Source organism: Dipodomys merriami, unplaced genomic scaffold, assembly GCF_024711535.1.
Source record: "Dipodomys merriami isolate MVZ:Mamm:240054 unplaced genomic scaffold, mDipMer1.0.p SCAF_1, whole genome shotgun sequence".
NCBI lineage: Eukaryota > Metazoa > Chordata > Mammalia > Rodentia > Heteromyidae > Dipodomys > Dipodomys merriami.
Window position 1 is genome coordinate 137,582,076 of NW_027202270.1, and position 16,720 is coordinate 137,598,795.

Genomic DNA, 16,720 nt, shown 5'->3' on the forward strand with positions numbered 1-16,720 from the left:
CGGAAATTAAGTAATCACTTAATCACGATCAAAAAAAAAAAAAAAAAAAAAGAACCTTGGGGAAGGGAGGGAGGGAGGGGATGGTAGGGGGAAAACAATGGAGGGGGTAACAATGTTCAAGAGGAAGTGGAAGTGTACTCATTACCTCACTCATGTAGCTGTAACCCTCTGTATAGTATCTCTACAATAAAAAAAATTAAAAAAAAAAAAAAAAAATGACCTCTGGATGAATCTAGAAAATAGGATACTGGCTAGCTTACCTTGCCTTTTTCCATTAACTTTTTCTAATGAGCCAGGAAGCTGGGCATCAAGGCAGCCTGGAAGGTCCTTCCTTGTTTCCTCAAGACATCGCTCTTCCTCAGGAACAGAAGCAAGCATATGTGGGAGCTCTGGGTCTTCCAGGATCTGAAAAGGCCCCTGAGATTTTACAGAACGTGAGTCTTTGGCATGTTGACTAAGGCTGGAGCTTGACATTTGGACAGAGTCTTGCACATCACTATCACATGAGAAAGGATCCGCCTCAAGAAGCAAGGAATTTGCAGGCTCTTCATTCCAGTCAGTGTCTTGTCCTGGTTCTTCATCTTCAGAATAAATTTCTTGAATATCATCTATGTCCTGGTCCAGCTTGTCACTCAATGCAGAGTCTTGTTTGCTCAGAGGAACCAGTGAAGCAGATAATGTATCTCCTGCATGCTGGAGAGCTTCATAAACCCGGGATATCCAGGAAGAAAACGGCTGGAAGAAGTTCTGGGCACCCTGAGTCTCCATGACTACCACCATGGCCCACTAGGAGGTCCACAGAGTCTGCTGGTTCAGTTCCTTCAGTAGTCAGGACTTAATATGAACTATGAATAAGCATGATGAGAAACACAATTGGATGTCTCCTAATGTCTGTGAATATTTCACTCTCAACACTTCTCAGCTGAAACAGAGGAAAGAAATACTTACACCTGTTCAAGTTACAACTTCAGAGCCATCACCAGATGCCAGAAAAAAAAAATCAATGTCAAATAGCAATTGGGACAAAGAAACATCTCTGTTGAAATCTTTTATTTCTCTTCTGTTTGGGGGTTTTTTAATTGGCATACACACATTCACAGTACAAGGGAGTTGTTGAAATCTTAAAAGCCAGCTCAATGAAAACGACTGTGAAGATCTAAATGTAGATTCCATCAATGGCCATTCACCTCCACAGGCAAGGACACATCTTCGATTAGCAGTAATTGGTTGTTCTCTGAGAGGAAGTCTGTCCCCCACAGACCACATGCAACCATGAGAAAAGGATAGATGACTCTGTTTTAAAAGCCAGTTGGGCAGAACATTTCAAAATACAGGAAAAGTTAGGTGTTTCGTTTACAAGCCTGCAGAATCCAGAGAGCTGACTAATTGGCATCTCTGCCTGGTGACACAAAGGTTTATCCTTTCAAAGGAAATGTGTGTGGGGAATTAAAAAGCTTTAAATGGGTCTTAAAATAGGATTTTACATTTTTATGCAATCTCCAGAAATGATATCTATTCTTGGGGAACAATCACTGCAAACCTGAGGGTGGTGAATGGATCATCCAGCTTGCTGGAGATAAAGACGTCTCTGGTATACCATTATCTTTGTGTATGTCCCAGCCTCCTGCAGTTAGCCCTGCATGACCTATGTGACTTCTGAGACACACTTTCTAATAGACTTACAGCCTGAGAAAGCAGCTCCTGGACATCAACAGAACAACAGAACACTGCAAATACAATACAGAAAATATCTATACTGTTGCATGTATACATGCATACAAACATACACTTATATGTGCACAAGCACACTGACATGCATGTGTATAGGTATCTTCTTGTTATTACACATTAGGATGAGTGTTATTAATAACTTCAGAAGCAAAGTATAGAAACTGCTTCCAACCCACTTGATCTATTAGCCATCTCTTAGGATTCAGCTGTCTTGACCTCAGACTATCTTTGATATGGCTGTTCCTTAGTATTCTTCTAAAATTTTCTTGTTGGTAATCCATAGATGCATTGATTTGTTCAAAAAACATATACTGATTATGTACCTTTTATGTACTAGGCACAGTGCCAGCTATAAGGTAACCCTGAGGCCTCCATTCTCCACAGAGCCAACCTTTCATTCAAAGATAAACTGAGCTCTCTCCATTTCCCCTTAAGCTGAATAATTCATGTGTCTCCTTCACACTCTTCCTTGCCTTTTCCTGTCAATGACATATTTGCCCCACCACTCATAATTCTATGGCTTCTTCTCTTCCCCTTTATGTTATATTATGCTAGGGTTGGTCCACACCTAAGTGTGTGTGTGTGTGTGTGTGTGTGTGTGTGTGTGTGTGTGTGTGTGTGTGTGTGTGTGTGTGTGTGTGTGTGTGTGTGTGTGTGTGTGTGGTGTGTTCTAGAACTGGGATTGGAACTCAGGGTCTTGCATTCTTCTATGGCTCATTCTTATTCTTCATTCAAGACTGGCACCCTACCACTTGAACCAAAGCTCCACTTCTGGCTTTTTGCTGCTTGATTGGAGATAAGAATTGCACAGACTTTGTTGTCAACCCACAATCATCATCAGATCTCTGAGTAAACTAGGATCACAGGTGAACCACTGGCCCCTGACCTAATTATTCTATCTATCTATCTATCTATCTATCTATCTATCTATCTATCTATCTTTCTTTCTTTCTTTCTTTCTTTCTTCCTTCCTTCCTTTCTTTCCCTTCTTTCCCTTCTTTCCCTCTTTCTTTCAACAATAAAACTCTATTGTTTCCTTTGTTAATTCTTCACTTATCATCAAAGGGGTAGACTGAGAGTCCTTTGAATGTCGCTTTACGATAAGAAGTTACACCTGATGTGGTAAATATTACTAACTCTCCTCTGTCAGCAGACTTGGAGTTCAGGAGTGCTGAAACTACTCTTGTACTTTATAGCCCCAAAAGTTATATGGAGCAGGTACTCTTGACATGTGTGATTGAAGAATGGATAATAATAATAATAATAATAATAATAATAATAATAACTTTTTTCAAGTTCTATACACCCCCATTCCTTACCTCAATCCTTCTTGCCTTTACCTTTGGTTATCAGAGCTCATGACCTGCAACTCCAGTGGTCTGAACCACTTGGTATGCTAATCCAGGCATACAGAAGCCCAGACTAGCTGAAGGAACAGGGCCTGGCCTACACCTTTGATCTGTCATGTTCCCCGGGTGAGGCTGAACCTCACTAAAGTTTGGTTAAAAAAAAAAATGAACATAAGGAAATAGTTGCACTCAGAGGTATCATCAAATCACAAACTTACAACATCCAAACCTAGCACATAGTATGCTATAGGTATTCAATATTGGGCTCACAAAATTCTACTGATTTCCAACTTCTCTCTTCAAGATGCTTCCCCAACACACATACACACCACCCCCTCTTCCCTTCCATTCCAAGTTCTATTAGATTTTTTATTCTATGGAGATTTTCTTCCATTACATTTTGTACTCTGTTCTTTAGTACCCACCAGGTATCACACACCTAGATTATTTCATTCTCTAGTCTTGTCTAGACCTGATCCAACTCTCTATGCTTACTATAACTGGACCCTCTACTCCGTTTCCTTCCTCCCTCCTTCCCTGGAATGTAGGCTCCACATAGGTAGAGAACATCTGCTTAGTTCCATGATTTCTTTCCAGTGTCTAGAAGTGAATAGCAAATCCTCAGTAAGAAAATTAAATTTTATTAAAAAAAAAAAAACAAGCACCAAACAGTACCTATCATAAGTTATGTACTCAATGAATGTGTTAAATTGATGCCTGAAACCTACTGAGAATGGATGGAAAACATTAAACAGTGCTGTCACAGAACCCCCTGCTTAGTAACATTAGTATTTCAACATTTGTTCCTCTCCCATTTCACAACCCACACTTCCTGGTTTACAGTTTTCCCTTAAAAATATTTTGCATAAGTTACTATGCTTTGGGGCATCATAGATATAGAAGTTCCTCTCTGAGAAATTGGTAGTTTTATCTTCCCCTCCTTTGCTCACTCCTCACTGAGCCTATCTTGGTCCTGACTGAATGTGTCACTGTGGAGGCTGACCCAGTGATCTTACCATCACAGAGTAGACCCAGCCATTGCTCACTACCCCGGGCTGGCAAGTCCTATATGGTAGTCACCCAAATATACTGAGCATCGCCCTGACTTGTATTTGTTTTGCCAAGACACTTCCTCTCCTAATCCGCCTGGTAATTACTCTTTCTTTCTTTCTTTTTTTTTAAACAATAAAACTCTGTTGCTTCCTCTGTTAATTCTTCACCTACCATCAAAGGGGTGGACTGAGAGTCCTTTGAATGTCGCTTTATGATATAAAGTTATGCCTGATGTGGTAAATATTTACCAACTCTCCCCTGTCAGTAGACTTGGAGCTCAGGAGTACTGAGACTATTTTTGTACTTTATAGCCCCAGAAGTTACTCTTGACATGTGTGATTGATGAATGGATAGGTGGATAGATAAACTTTAAAGCTACATAACCCTGAATCCTTTATTTCATCTGTAGAGATCACTTACTAGATGAGCTCTTAACAGCTCCTTTTGGATCTAAAATTCAAATATTTACCAGGTGGGCCAAGGAGAGTTGTAATATTGAGACTGGATATATTCAGATCAAAGCTACTTTCTCAAAGACTAGGTCCATAAATTTTTGTCAGCCACCATTGTAAAGTGATCCCAATCAAAGGGACCAAATCTTAATCTCTATGTGAAAAAGTGTCCAGCTATTAGATTCCAAAACATAAACAAGGGAACAGCACCTGCAGCCAGACCCTGAAAAAAAATCTATGAAGTTGTCGTGGACGAGGCCATTTACATCATACCAAATTGGCCTAAATCCAAAAGGACTCAACCTTGGCAGAATAACTATGGAGATAAATCTGTGCTTAGGTAAATTTCATCTTGTGGGGGAGAGCACACCAAGGATAACAGAGATATTTATCTAGCATCCTACTTCTTTGGGGACATCCTAGTACCTAATGAGAAGACAGTATATATGCATTGTTTGAAGCGTTTCCTATACATGATTAGAAGGAAATACATAATTAGAAGGAAATTAGAAGGAAATACACTAAAGGTCTTATGATAGTTGAAATGGATAATTACCAAATTTTAAATAGTTCATGATACTTCATTAAAACAAAACAACAGACAGTATTTGTATGTGTGTGTTGCACATAAACTCCTATAACAAAGGTTTATGACTTCTAAAAGTGCTCAGAATAGGCAGAAATCTAAGAAAAAAATAGTAACTATTGACAAATAAAGATGGAAGAAGTTAGGCATGGTGGCACATGCCAGTAATTCCAGGATCTGGGAAGCTGAAGCAGAATGATGACTAGTTGAAGGCCTAACAAGACCCTTTCTCAAAGAAATATAAAATAATAATAATTTTGAAAGCCACTGGTGTATTCTTGAGTAAATCCTTTTTTAAAATTTTTAGCGGTACTAGGATTTGAACTTCTTTTTTAAAATTTTGAGTGGTACTAGGATTTGAACTTAGGGTTTCTTGTTTACTAGACATACATTTTACTATGGAGGCACACCTCCAGCCTGTTTTTATTGTAGTTATTTTTTATTTAGACTCTCATTTGCTACCCCAGCATGCACTTGAATTGCAATCCACATATTTTAATGTGGATTTAATTGTTGTAGCTGGGGTGACAGTTGCACCCTATGATGCCCATTGAGCTGGAGATGCTCGGACTTTTCTGCATGGGCTGGACTGAAAGTATGATCCTTACCAATCGTGTGTCACCACACACTAGTTGAATTATCTTTTTTAAATCTTATTTAATTCTACTTTAATTCCAAGTGCTTAGTAGAATTGAGACCATTTTACACATAGGAAATGACTAATCAGAAAACACGAGTTATTTCTATAGAAGAAAAACTCAAAAAAAGAAACTTTCAATGACCAAAAAAACTCTCAAATTCAAAAAAAAACACCTCAAATTCCTGAGCATTTGCTTCCATGTATAATTTGATCATCCTTACCAAAGGCAAGTGAACAGAGAATAGGCATTTCATACTTAGATGCTAATTAGACTATAAAGACTATCAGTTAGGTCATCTGACCACATTTTCTATCTGATGACAGTTTCTCCCAGAAAGGGGAAGTGTTATTGACCTAAGAAGAAATAAGTTTCTAGAAGTATTGTATTAAAAAAAACCAACTCCACTGTTTAGGTAAAAGTTACAATGGAAGCCTTGTACACATGCTTCTGTGGTTTATGAAGTATCTTAAGCTCCTGGAGAGTCCAATACATTCTAAGAGACAAGAAAATATTTCCAAAAATACACTTCCCCAGTAACCAAATCTTAAGTCAAAACTCATAACAGTTCATCTACTGAAGTATGTCAATGTTCCACATTTTTGGGGGGGGGGGGTCCGGTCGTGGGGCCTGAACTCTGGGCCTGGGCGCTGTCCCTCTGCTCTTCAGCTCAAGGCTAGCACTCTACCACTTGAGCCACAGCGCCACTTCCGGCTTTTTTCTTTTTGCTTATGTGGTGCTGAGGAATCGAACCCAGGGCCTCAGGCATGCAAGGCAAGCGCTCTACCTCTGAGCCACCTTCCCAGCCCTTGTTCCACATTTTTTAAGAAGATGAAGAAATCACCTTGGGAAAGCTCTTCTTGCTTCTATAGGACAGACAGGCATAGATAAAAGTGAAGACTACATAGCTGAGCTCACAGCTGTCAGTTCACTGGCCTTCACCATCTATAAAATGGTAGTTATTTATTACTGACTCACTAAAGTGGCCCTGAAATTAATTAAGTCAATCATTATTATGCTTTGGGAGAAAGTCATTTTGCATTACCTACTATGAATGAAAAGATTTAGGAAGATGAATAATGCATGCAGTGAAAATAAAGAGTTATAAAATGGGCTGCAATTTATCTTTAACACAATTCAAAAGAGTCTACAGGTGTCTTCTGCTAAGAGCAAATTTGTTATGTGGGTATAAATATGTGCCATTGAGACGAAATGTCTTCTGTAGCATTTGTCCCAAATGTGTTCTACATGTTGGCATCTTAACAAATACAAAAATAAACTATTGAGAATTCCTTATTACAATAGTATGGGCACCAGACAGCCACATTGTCACTGCTGGGCCCAGCGAATTCCAAAGACCTTTCCCACTGGGTTTGGTTGGGGGCAAGGGGAAGACAATGAATACAGAACAAAATTAAAAGTACAGCCATTGATTGATAGACTCTGAGCAAAAGGAGACCATGTAGGGCTAGACAGAAGGCTAGATTGAGTCTTCCCTTTCAGTTACTTCACAGCCTAGACAAATCTCGTTACCAGGATACATGGATGTTCTCATTCATAAGGTGAGGATCACAGTCCCTATCTTGTAGCTCATCATACAAGATTTTGTTCTGTACCTAGAACATAGTATCATAATGCTCTGTTCTGTATCTAGAACAAAGCACAATATTTAACAGGCACTTAACATTAAGTATTAAAATTTGTGACATCTCTAAAAGCAAAACTGTATTAAGCTTTTGTAATATTTTCTTTGATACATTGATACCTCAGGAAAATTCTATTATCTATATATTGAGCCCTTGCCAGACACATTGTAGTACAGCATATAATGTTTCTTTGACAACTTATATAAATAAAAATTTTGCGCAAGATAATAGCTGTCCCATTTTACAGATAAAGACATAAAGGTCTGAAAGGGTAAGTATGTTAGCCTGAGTTTTGCATCATCTTTACAAAATATCAAGGAGACAATGAAGGCACTAGAAATTTAATAGGTAGAATTATTTTCCTAAGAAGTATGTTTCAGCCAGACTACTACTTATTTCACTCATGGATGAATTTTATTGTTGTTTGTTTTCTAAGACTGAGAGAGTAAACTAAGGATCTACCACTTGTGTGATGCTTCCAGTCCTATTGCTTTTAGTTTAGCAAATAGGGTCATCTGTTTTTTTTTTATCCAGGATGGCTTTGAACTGTGATTCTCCTGTCACCACCTTCAGAGAGCTGGTAATGACAGACATAAGCCACCATGTCCTGCATGCACAAATAAAAACAATTTTTTTGGTGGTGGTGATGGTGGTATTGGGGTTGAAACTCAGGGCCTCATGTATTGGGTAGGTAGGTACTCAACCACTTGAGCCATGCTTCTCCCCCGCCCCCCATTTTGCTTTCATTATAGTTGAAGTAGGGTCTCTCTCTATGCCTTGGCTGGCAGAGGCTGAAATCCACCTACTTGTTCTTCTCCATGTGGCTGGGGATAACCGCATGTACCCGGCCATCATTCTTCTCCTAGAGGTACAACAGTAGTCTGGCCATTGGTTGAGATGGAATCATATCAACTTTTATTATTAGGCGGGCCTTCAACCATGAGTCGCCAATCTCTACCTCCCAAGGAGCTAGGATTCCAGGCTGGAGTCATCTTGCTCAGATAAAATTTTTAAAAGATGAAAACTGTTTCCAATTACTTTTCCAAAATAAATGTAATAAAGTAAAAAGTGTCTTCATATCACTGTTCAAGTCAAAGAAGGTTTATATTCAGATACATTTTTAGACTCTAGCCTGATATGTAGCTTTGTATTTTTGAGTATGATGATCTTAAGCAAACTAGGATCAGTTCAACAAAAGTTTTAAAGTATTCAAATTTTATGTCAGTACAGCAATAGTATCTTAAATATTCTTCAATATCAGAAGCCTATTGAGTAATTTTGTGTAGCTGATTGTATCCAATGAGATGTAAATGTGTTCCATGTGTTCCAATACTCAGCTTAGAAAACAACTCAGGGTAGAAAACAAACATAAAGGATCTTCTGTGCTTCCAGGTAAACTATGTAACACAGCTTTAATAACACTTCTTTTTTGGTCGTCATCATGGGGCTTGAATTCAGGGCCTGGGCGCTGACCCTGAGCTTTTTTGCTCAGGGCTAACACTCTACCACTTTAAGCCACAGCTCTACTTCCATTTTTCTGGCGTGTTAGTTGGAGAGAAGAGTCTCGGGTCCTTTCCTGCCTGGACTATCTTCAAACCACGATCCTCTGATCTCAGCATCCTGAGTAGCTAGGATTATAGGTGTGAGCCACTGGCGCTCAGCTTAATAACATAATTTTGTTAGGAGACTGTTGCTACTCCTGAGCAGAAACTCATGTTCTACCTCACATCTAATAAAAATTTTACAGGGAACTAAAGAATGAATTGTTCATCATTAAAATTTCTCTTTAAAGAAGCTGCAGCTAATGCTGACCCCTGGATGGGTACTCTAAACTAGGTACCTATGTCCCTTGGCATGCATGTCAACTCATCTCCAGGAAGTAGATTCTAAAGTCTCAAATGTCCTCCACAGGACAAAGCTGTATACTGAAGAGTTACTATAATGAAATTAGGAAGAGCAAAATGTCAGCACACTTAGAAAGATTTACTCCCAATTGAGGAGGCATGTCAGACAGCTCATTTTTATCCCAAGAGCAAGAAACATTTGTATCACTGGAAAATGCAATAGGCTTAAAAAGGGGTGATGGGGAAGGAAGATTATGGGACTAAGGTAATTACAGCCCTCTTGGGATAAACTGAGCAATTCTTTTTTGGTTGTTTTTCAGTACCTTACCATATTTTCAATGTCAGCATTCAGTATTTGTTTAAAGTTTTTAATTAATTAAAGGAATAATACCAGCCTTATAAAAATGTGGTACAAGAGAGGGCACTCATAATCCCACTGCCTCAACACAACTGCTTTACACATTTAACACAGCTGATTGTTTCTGCACATCCCTTCTACTATATTTCTTTGCAGTTTGCAGAGTGCTAGTCACAATATGTAGGAAACCAATGATCATCTTTGACAATTACTCATTTATCTCGAATTCCAACTCTTCCATCCAAATAACTCTTATTTATCATATGGTAAGTAGTTGTACACGGGGGTTTCAATTCAACAAGTCAGATTATGAGTACAATGCATCGTAATCAGTGTCGCCCCTTCCAACAATCTCCCCCATCCTAAATACTAATCTGTTGGCCTTTGTCCCCAACATAGGTAACACCTAAATACATGTAACTACCCACTTCCACCTCATTTCCACAGAATGGCCTTTGTGATCTTTCCTAAAAATGCATGATAGGAAAGGTCACTCAGGGTTCAAAAATGCTGTCCCATTGGTCTTAGAATCAAGTTCAAAATCCTTAACAGGATTTAGAAAGCATGATTTGATCCTGTCTTGTCTCTGTTCTTTAAGGAGGTTTTAGCCTTCTTTCTTTTCTTTTTTTTTTTTTACTTTATATGAAGGTTTGGAAATTTTTTTGCCATTATTTTTTAGTTATATTTTTAATATTTTTTAATATTTTTTATTGTGAAACTACTCTAAAGAGGGGTTACAATTACATGGGCAAGGTAATGAGTACATCTCTTATCAAGCATTGTTGCCTCCTCCTTTGTTTCCCCTTCCCAACCCTTCCCATCCCCCCCCCCCCAACCTTCTTTTACCTCCTCAGGCCCTAATCACAGGCTAAAGAAGCTGGCCCAGGATTCCCTCCCCTACCCCTCCACCCCTGCACACCTATACCCCCACAATATCCATGCATCTCCTTTCTGGTTTTGGTTTACACTGCACTTTCCAGAATGCTTTGTCAGATAACACACACACGCACACACACACACACACACACACGTTATTCTGGACTGAATTAGATCATCCTGAAATATTCTCTTATAATCCCTCTCATTCTTAATAGTACACATTAGGATTGTAGGTTATTGATGGCTTACATGTGTGTGGGGGACTTGAACTCAGGGGGCCTGGACACTGTCTTTAAGTTTTTCTCACTCAAGGCTACTGCTCTACCCCTTAAGCACAGCTCCACTTTCAGCTTTTGATTGGTTAATTGGGAATCTCATAGACTTTCCTGCCAAGCCTAGCTTCAAACCGGGATCCTCGAATCTAAATCTCCTTAGTAGCTAGGATAACAGGTGTGAGCCTGGACACCCAGCTTCAAATTATTGTTATCATTACTGTTATCTAGCAGTTGAAGGTTGCTTTTGTTATGTTGCCAGCATCTAGCACAGTGATTAACTGTCATACAAAAGGCAACAAATATCTGTCAACCAAATACATATACCTATATATAAACTCACTTGTGTTTAATCAAATACTACTCTCATTTAACCTTTTTGACATTTTACATACTTCTACGGACATTTATGTTTACCTTCTATAATATTTTAAAATCAATTCAAACCTATATAAGAGCAGGTGCTGGTGGCTCACACCTGTAATCCTAGCTCCTCAGGAAGCTGAGCTCTGAGGAAGCCAGCCCAGGCAGCAAAGTCTGTGAGACTCTTATCTCCAATAAACCACTCAGAAAAAGCCAGAAATGACACTATGGCTCAAGTGGTAGAGCACTAGCCTTAAGCACAAAAAGGCTTTGGGATAGTGCCCAGGCCCTGAGTTCAAGCCCCAGGACTGAAAAGAAAAAAGAAAAACCTATCTAAGTATCAATTCTTGTAATAGTATGTGGAGGTGGGAGGGAAGGGATGGTAGGGGAAAAACAAAGGAGGGGTAACAATGCTTGATAGGAAATGTACTCATTACCTTGCTCATGTAACTGTAACCCCTCTGTACAGTATCTTTACAATAAAAAATATTTAAAAAATAAAATAAATAAAAGAAGAAAAATAGTATGTGGCCTTTTATATCTCAAAGACAAATTCTCAGTATTCTCCATCAGAATGAGAATATATTAGTATTAATTGAGAAATAATAGATTTCATACTTACAAGTATTTTGGACAGGACATAAGCTAAATCTTCTTTGTATATAGTGTTCATATCTTTTTTAGAGTCTCAACAATGTTCATATTCCCCATTGCCACTGATATAAATATAATTCAATAAGCAATTAAAAGTAATAACAATCCAGAAAATATTTCAGGTAATTACTTATTCCTAGGGACTACTTTTTCTTATTTCCATTAAAATGTAAAAGAGGGCTGGGGATGTAGTTCAGTAGTAGTGAATGCAGGTTCAGCCTAGTGTGTGCAAGATCCTAGGCTCCATCCTTAGCACCACAAAATATAATAAGAATACAATAAAGTTAGGTCAGAAGGTAGAATAACACTAAAATCAGATGCATCCTGAGCCAGTTCCACACATGTAAATAGCTGTGACCTTAGGAAAGATGATTTATTCCCTGGGCTTCCACTTCCTTTCTTTTCTTTTTGTTCTTTAGGTCCCTACTCATTCTGGGGACTCGAACTTCATACCTGATGCTTTCGCTCATTCACTAGCACTCTAACTGAGCCATACCTCCAACCCCTCCACTTCCTGCTAGAACGACACTTAGTATGTTGTTGACATTCTGTGAAGATAACATCCTAACCAAGGTCTTGAGGAACTTCACATAGCCAACCTCTTTGGGGCTTGTCACTACTTACCGTTGGTATCCAACACAGAAAATTCATTCTGCTTCAAACAACATCTGTAATACAAACATTGGCTTTTCACAGCTTCTGACATCTAACAGTCGTGTCAAGCACATGGAAGTCACTCGAGAAATAATTATGAAATCAAGTTGAAAGGAACTTAGATTGGCCTCTATAAATTCGGTTTGCTCCATCAGGAGGCTAAACTAGACAATCTACAAATAGCTTTGATAGACATTAAAACTCTTGCCAAAATGTAAAATGACTGAGCTGATCTTATCTTTCGCAGTCTCAAACTCATTCCTGTAACCCCTCACCAGGGCTATAAACAGCACAGATTACCAAACACGAACTGTATCTGAAAGATAACCCATGACCACCAACAATTACGTGACAGGATTTAACCTGCCTCTCACTAGGTTTGTCATAAGGGAAATGGGAATGTTTCATTTAGTAAAATTGTTGCATATAAACAGAAAACCTTTCCATCATGAATTATACGCCATTGAACATGTTTCTGCCACATCCTAGGACACAGTCCCATGTCTTTCTTTCTACTGGCCCCCTCCTGTCTATGAATGAACACGTCAATACTCTTAAATTGGAACTCTCAATTTAAATCAATTCTAACAACTGTTTTTTCTGCCTTATGTTTCCCTTTTATTTGTTTACACCAGCTTCAAACTAAGCAGGTAGTAAAATTGTTCATTACTAAAATGACTATTGCTACACACTTTATCTTCTTCATTAGCAGCTATCAACAGAAGGTCTCCTGGGGTCCCGGATGCTGGGCTCTTAGAATAGTAGTGCTAATAACATGACGATCTCAATGCTTCTGTGTCTGGCAAACACTCATAATCAGATCCCCCTGAGAGCCCATCAAAAACAGCCTTAATGCACTCTTTGTGGTTGCAAACATAAGTAGGTTAGGTGGGTGGTACATGATGTCTCTCAGGTCTGCTTAGACAGGGTGGCCCCAGTGAAAGAACATTTGAAAACATTGCTATTACATTTCCCTTTCCACTGGCAGAGGATCTCATGTAAGAACTGCTAAGCCTTATTTTCTAAGCAGTAGAGCCAATTTTTTAACTACTCCCACATATGTGTGACCTATTTTGTAGTATTTTATTTAATTATACAGATAGTATCTATTCAATTAAACCAAAATGCTAGCTAATATTTCCATTTTAAGGCAACCCTGGCTGCCTATTACTTCACCCCTCTCTTTCCCTTTTCAACCCTTCCAATTCCACGGCAAGGCATAGAATCTGGCTTTTGAGGAACGGCTCATAGTTCTGCAGTCTTCTGCCAATAAAGTTCAGTTTATGTTCAACTGAGATTTATCATCATTACCTATAATAAGGGGATTCTACCAGCAAACTATGAATATGCCTTCACAAACAGAATTCTAGTACTGGAGGCATGGCTCAAGTGGTAGAATGCTTACTAAGCAAGTGTGAGGTAGTCCTGAGTTCAATCCCTAGTACCACAAGTAAAAGATAAAGTCAAATAAACAGACTTCTAGAGTAAATATAAATCCTACAACACAACAGCCCATGAGAAGGAAAATTCTTTAAGTGACATGAAAATGGCATTGCATGTTGCCCTCCCCTTCTAAACATGGTTCTATGTGCAGATGTTGCAGTTAGTTTCAGATTCTACGGGGAACATTCTAAGTAGCATTCTCATTCTAATGAGTTTCTATAACTAAAGTCAGTTACGAAAGGACCATGATATTTTTCTGGCATACAACGATGAAGTATCAAATACAACTATACCTGATAAGCAAGCATTACTTATTTAGGGACAAAAGGGGTTGGAAAGAACAAAAGCAACTTTAAACAAGAGCTTTCTTATAAAGAGTCAATGCATTACATTGAGATCTTCACCAGGCTTACTATAATACCATGATTTGGATTTTGCTTCATGATGGTTCAAAACAATATTAAAATAGTTAATACTTTAAATGTAGATTTTCTCCATCACGCTCACATCAGATGATCTCCATTTGCTTGGAATGACAACCTTAAATTAAAAATCTACTTGACACTTACTGGGGAAAACCACAAAACAGGTAAGCAGGTTTTCAGCAGATAATAATATCCTGTGAAACTTACAATAATTATTCCTGCATAGTGAGAACTGCTTAGAGCATCCAGAGCAGAGCAACTCTTCTTTTAAAAAAGGGAATCAATGTTTTTGCAATTCCTAAACTCAACAATTCAAATGATTCAAATGATACCTGTCATCTTGTCATTAAACCTCAATCATAAAACCGAGAATAATAGGCTTGCTATCATTATGAGTGTTTTTTAAAAAGTTATCTTTAAATAGTTGTATAAGGGAGCTGAGCCGCTAGAAGAATATCCATACCAAACTTCAAACTCTATTACAAAGCCATAATAAAAAAAACTGCTTGGTACTGGCACAGAATAAGCTTGAGGACCAATGGACTAGAAGACCCAGAAAAGAACACACAGATGTATAGCCATCTAATCACTGATAAGGCAACCAAAAACATAGGATGAAAGAAAGAGCCTCTTCAACAAATGGTTTGGCAGAATTTGCTATACGTGTGCATTAAACTGAAGTTGGATCCTTACATATCACTCTGTACTAGAATCAATTCCAAATGGATCAAAGACCTCAATGTAAGACCAGATATCTTGAAAATATTACAGGAAGGGTTAAGGGAAACACAAATGCTCCTTGGCACAGGGCAAAACTTCCTAAGACCAGAATCCCAACATCAAAGATAAATGGGATTGCATCAAACTGAAGAGTTTCTGCAAGGCAAAGAACATAGATAACAAGATAAATAGAAAGCCCACAGAATGGGAGAATAGTCTTGAACAAAAAGCTAAGGGACACTACCCTGGCCCTGAGTTCAAACCCCAGTAGCAGAACAACAATGAAATTAGTTGCACAGGAGATGTCACTATAACACGTATTACAAGAACTTTTATAAACAAGATATTTGCTCTTTAAATTTTAGAGGAATGTATACCTTTTAATGGAAATATGTAACTCTAGACCTGCCCATTCTTTTAACCTGCCACATGAAGAAAAATGATGAAGTTTTAAATCTGTTACTTCAATAACAGGTACAAAACTGATCCCTCAAATAGCTAGTTCAGCAGGGAAGTCTGAGACATCCACTCCAATGGAGAAGCCAGGATCTCCACTACTAACTCTGTTCAAACAAAAACCCTGTTCCTTGTTCACAAAACTACCCACATAGTATCTATCTACAGCAAAAGGATGGAAGTTGAAGACCTCTCCAAGATCATCTTTCAGAGTCATGTTGCAGGATAGTTAGAATGTCACTCAACCAAGCTGCAAACAATTACAGAGTATATCTACATGGGCAGGTAAGGTTTACTAAGAATCGTCTAGAACTCTCAGTCATAAGAAAACATGCTATGGCCAGTTGAAACATAGAAAGGCTCCGGGGTTTCTACTAAAAATAAGACACAGAACTATATATGTCAGCTATATATACCCATACGTTATATAATCGTTCAAAAAATGAAAAACACAAAAGAAATCTTCTACAGCTTTTAAAATAGTGATGTTATGTCCAGGGAGTTATCACACTTAGGCGTCAAACATTTCCACAATAATTTGTACTTATAGAGAGCTTCAGATTTGCTCTTATTAATATCCTACATCACAGAGGAAGCTCAAATGCCACACGAAGAGTCTGTTTCTAAGGTAACTCATCATGCATGGTTATGAAAATAACTCCAAAAGAAGAGCTGCTCATATTCCTAGTGTAAAGTGTTCCCAGATCTGTCAAACACTTCACATTTTCTCCCCACCTCTAATGGAAGGCCTCCATCCCCAGCTATCAGTTGGCTGGAAAACAAGTTCATGTGCTGGATCAGATTCTAGAGCAGGAAACTATAACTTGCTAAGCTTCAAGAAAACAAATAGTAAAGGATGGAGATTTTTCAAGGGAGCATTACCTCCTGAGCAAATTCAAAAGGGAAATCAAGACATTCAGATGTAATTTGGAAGTGACTCATCTCTGTTAATAACTGTTGAAGGTGGATGTTCATTATACCATTCTTTCCTATGTTCTGCTATACATATTTGAACATTTCCATAATACAAAGATTTTTTTAATGAAGATCTTTAACAACCATCTTAGCATAATGCAAAGAGGAAGTAAGGACACAAGCACAGATGGAGAACAAGCTCTTGAGATGGCTAATTTTATGTATCAACTTGGCTGGCCCACAGTGCCCAGATACAGATCAAAGATTATTCTGGATGCTTCT

At 38.4% G+C, this 16,720-nt stretch overlaps 1 protein-coding gene across 5 annotated transcripts in view; it reads right to left on the reverse strand.

The window, feature by feature from the left end:
* Positions 1-16,720, reverse strand: part of Syt16 (synaptotagmin 16) — a 224,587-nt gene that overhangs the window by 93,949 nt on the left and 113,918 nt on the right. For 2 of the 5 annotated variants that reach the window (XM_070032140.1, XM_070032130.1), the window contains exon 2: positions 261-922. The exons of the other annotated variants lie outside the window; for them this stretch is intronic. In XM_070032140.1, coding sequence (XP_069888241.1) covers positions 261-780 — 520 coding nt within the window. In that variant the 5' untranslated portion in view covers positions 781-922. The remainder of the gene's footprint in view (positions 1-260; positions 923-16,720) is intronic. 5 annotated transcript variants of the gene reach the window in all.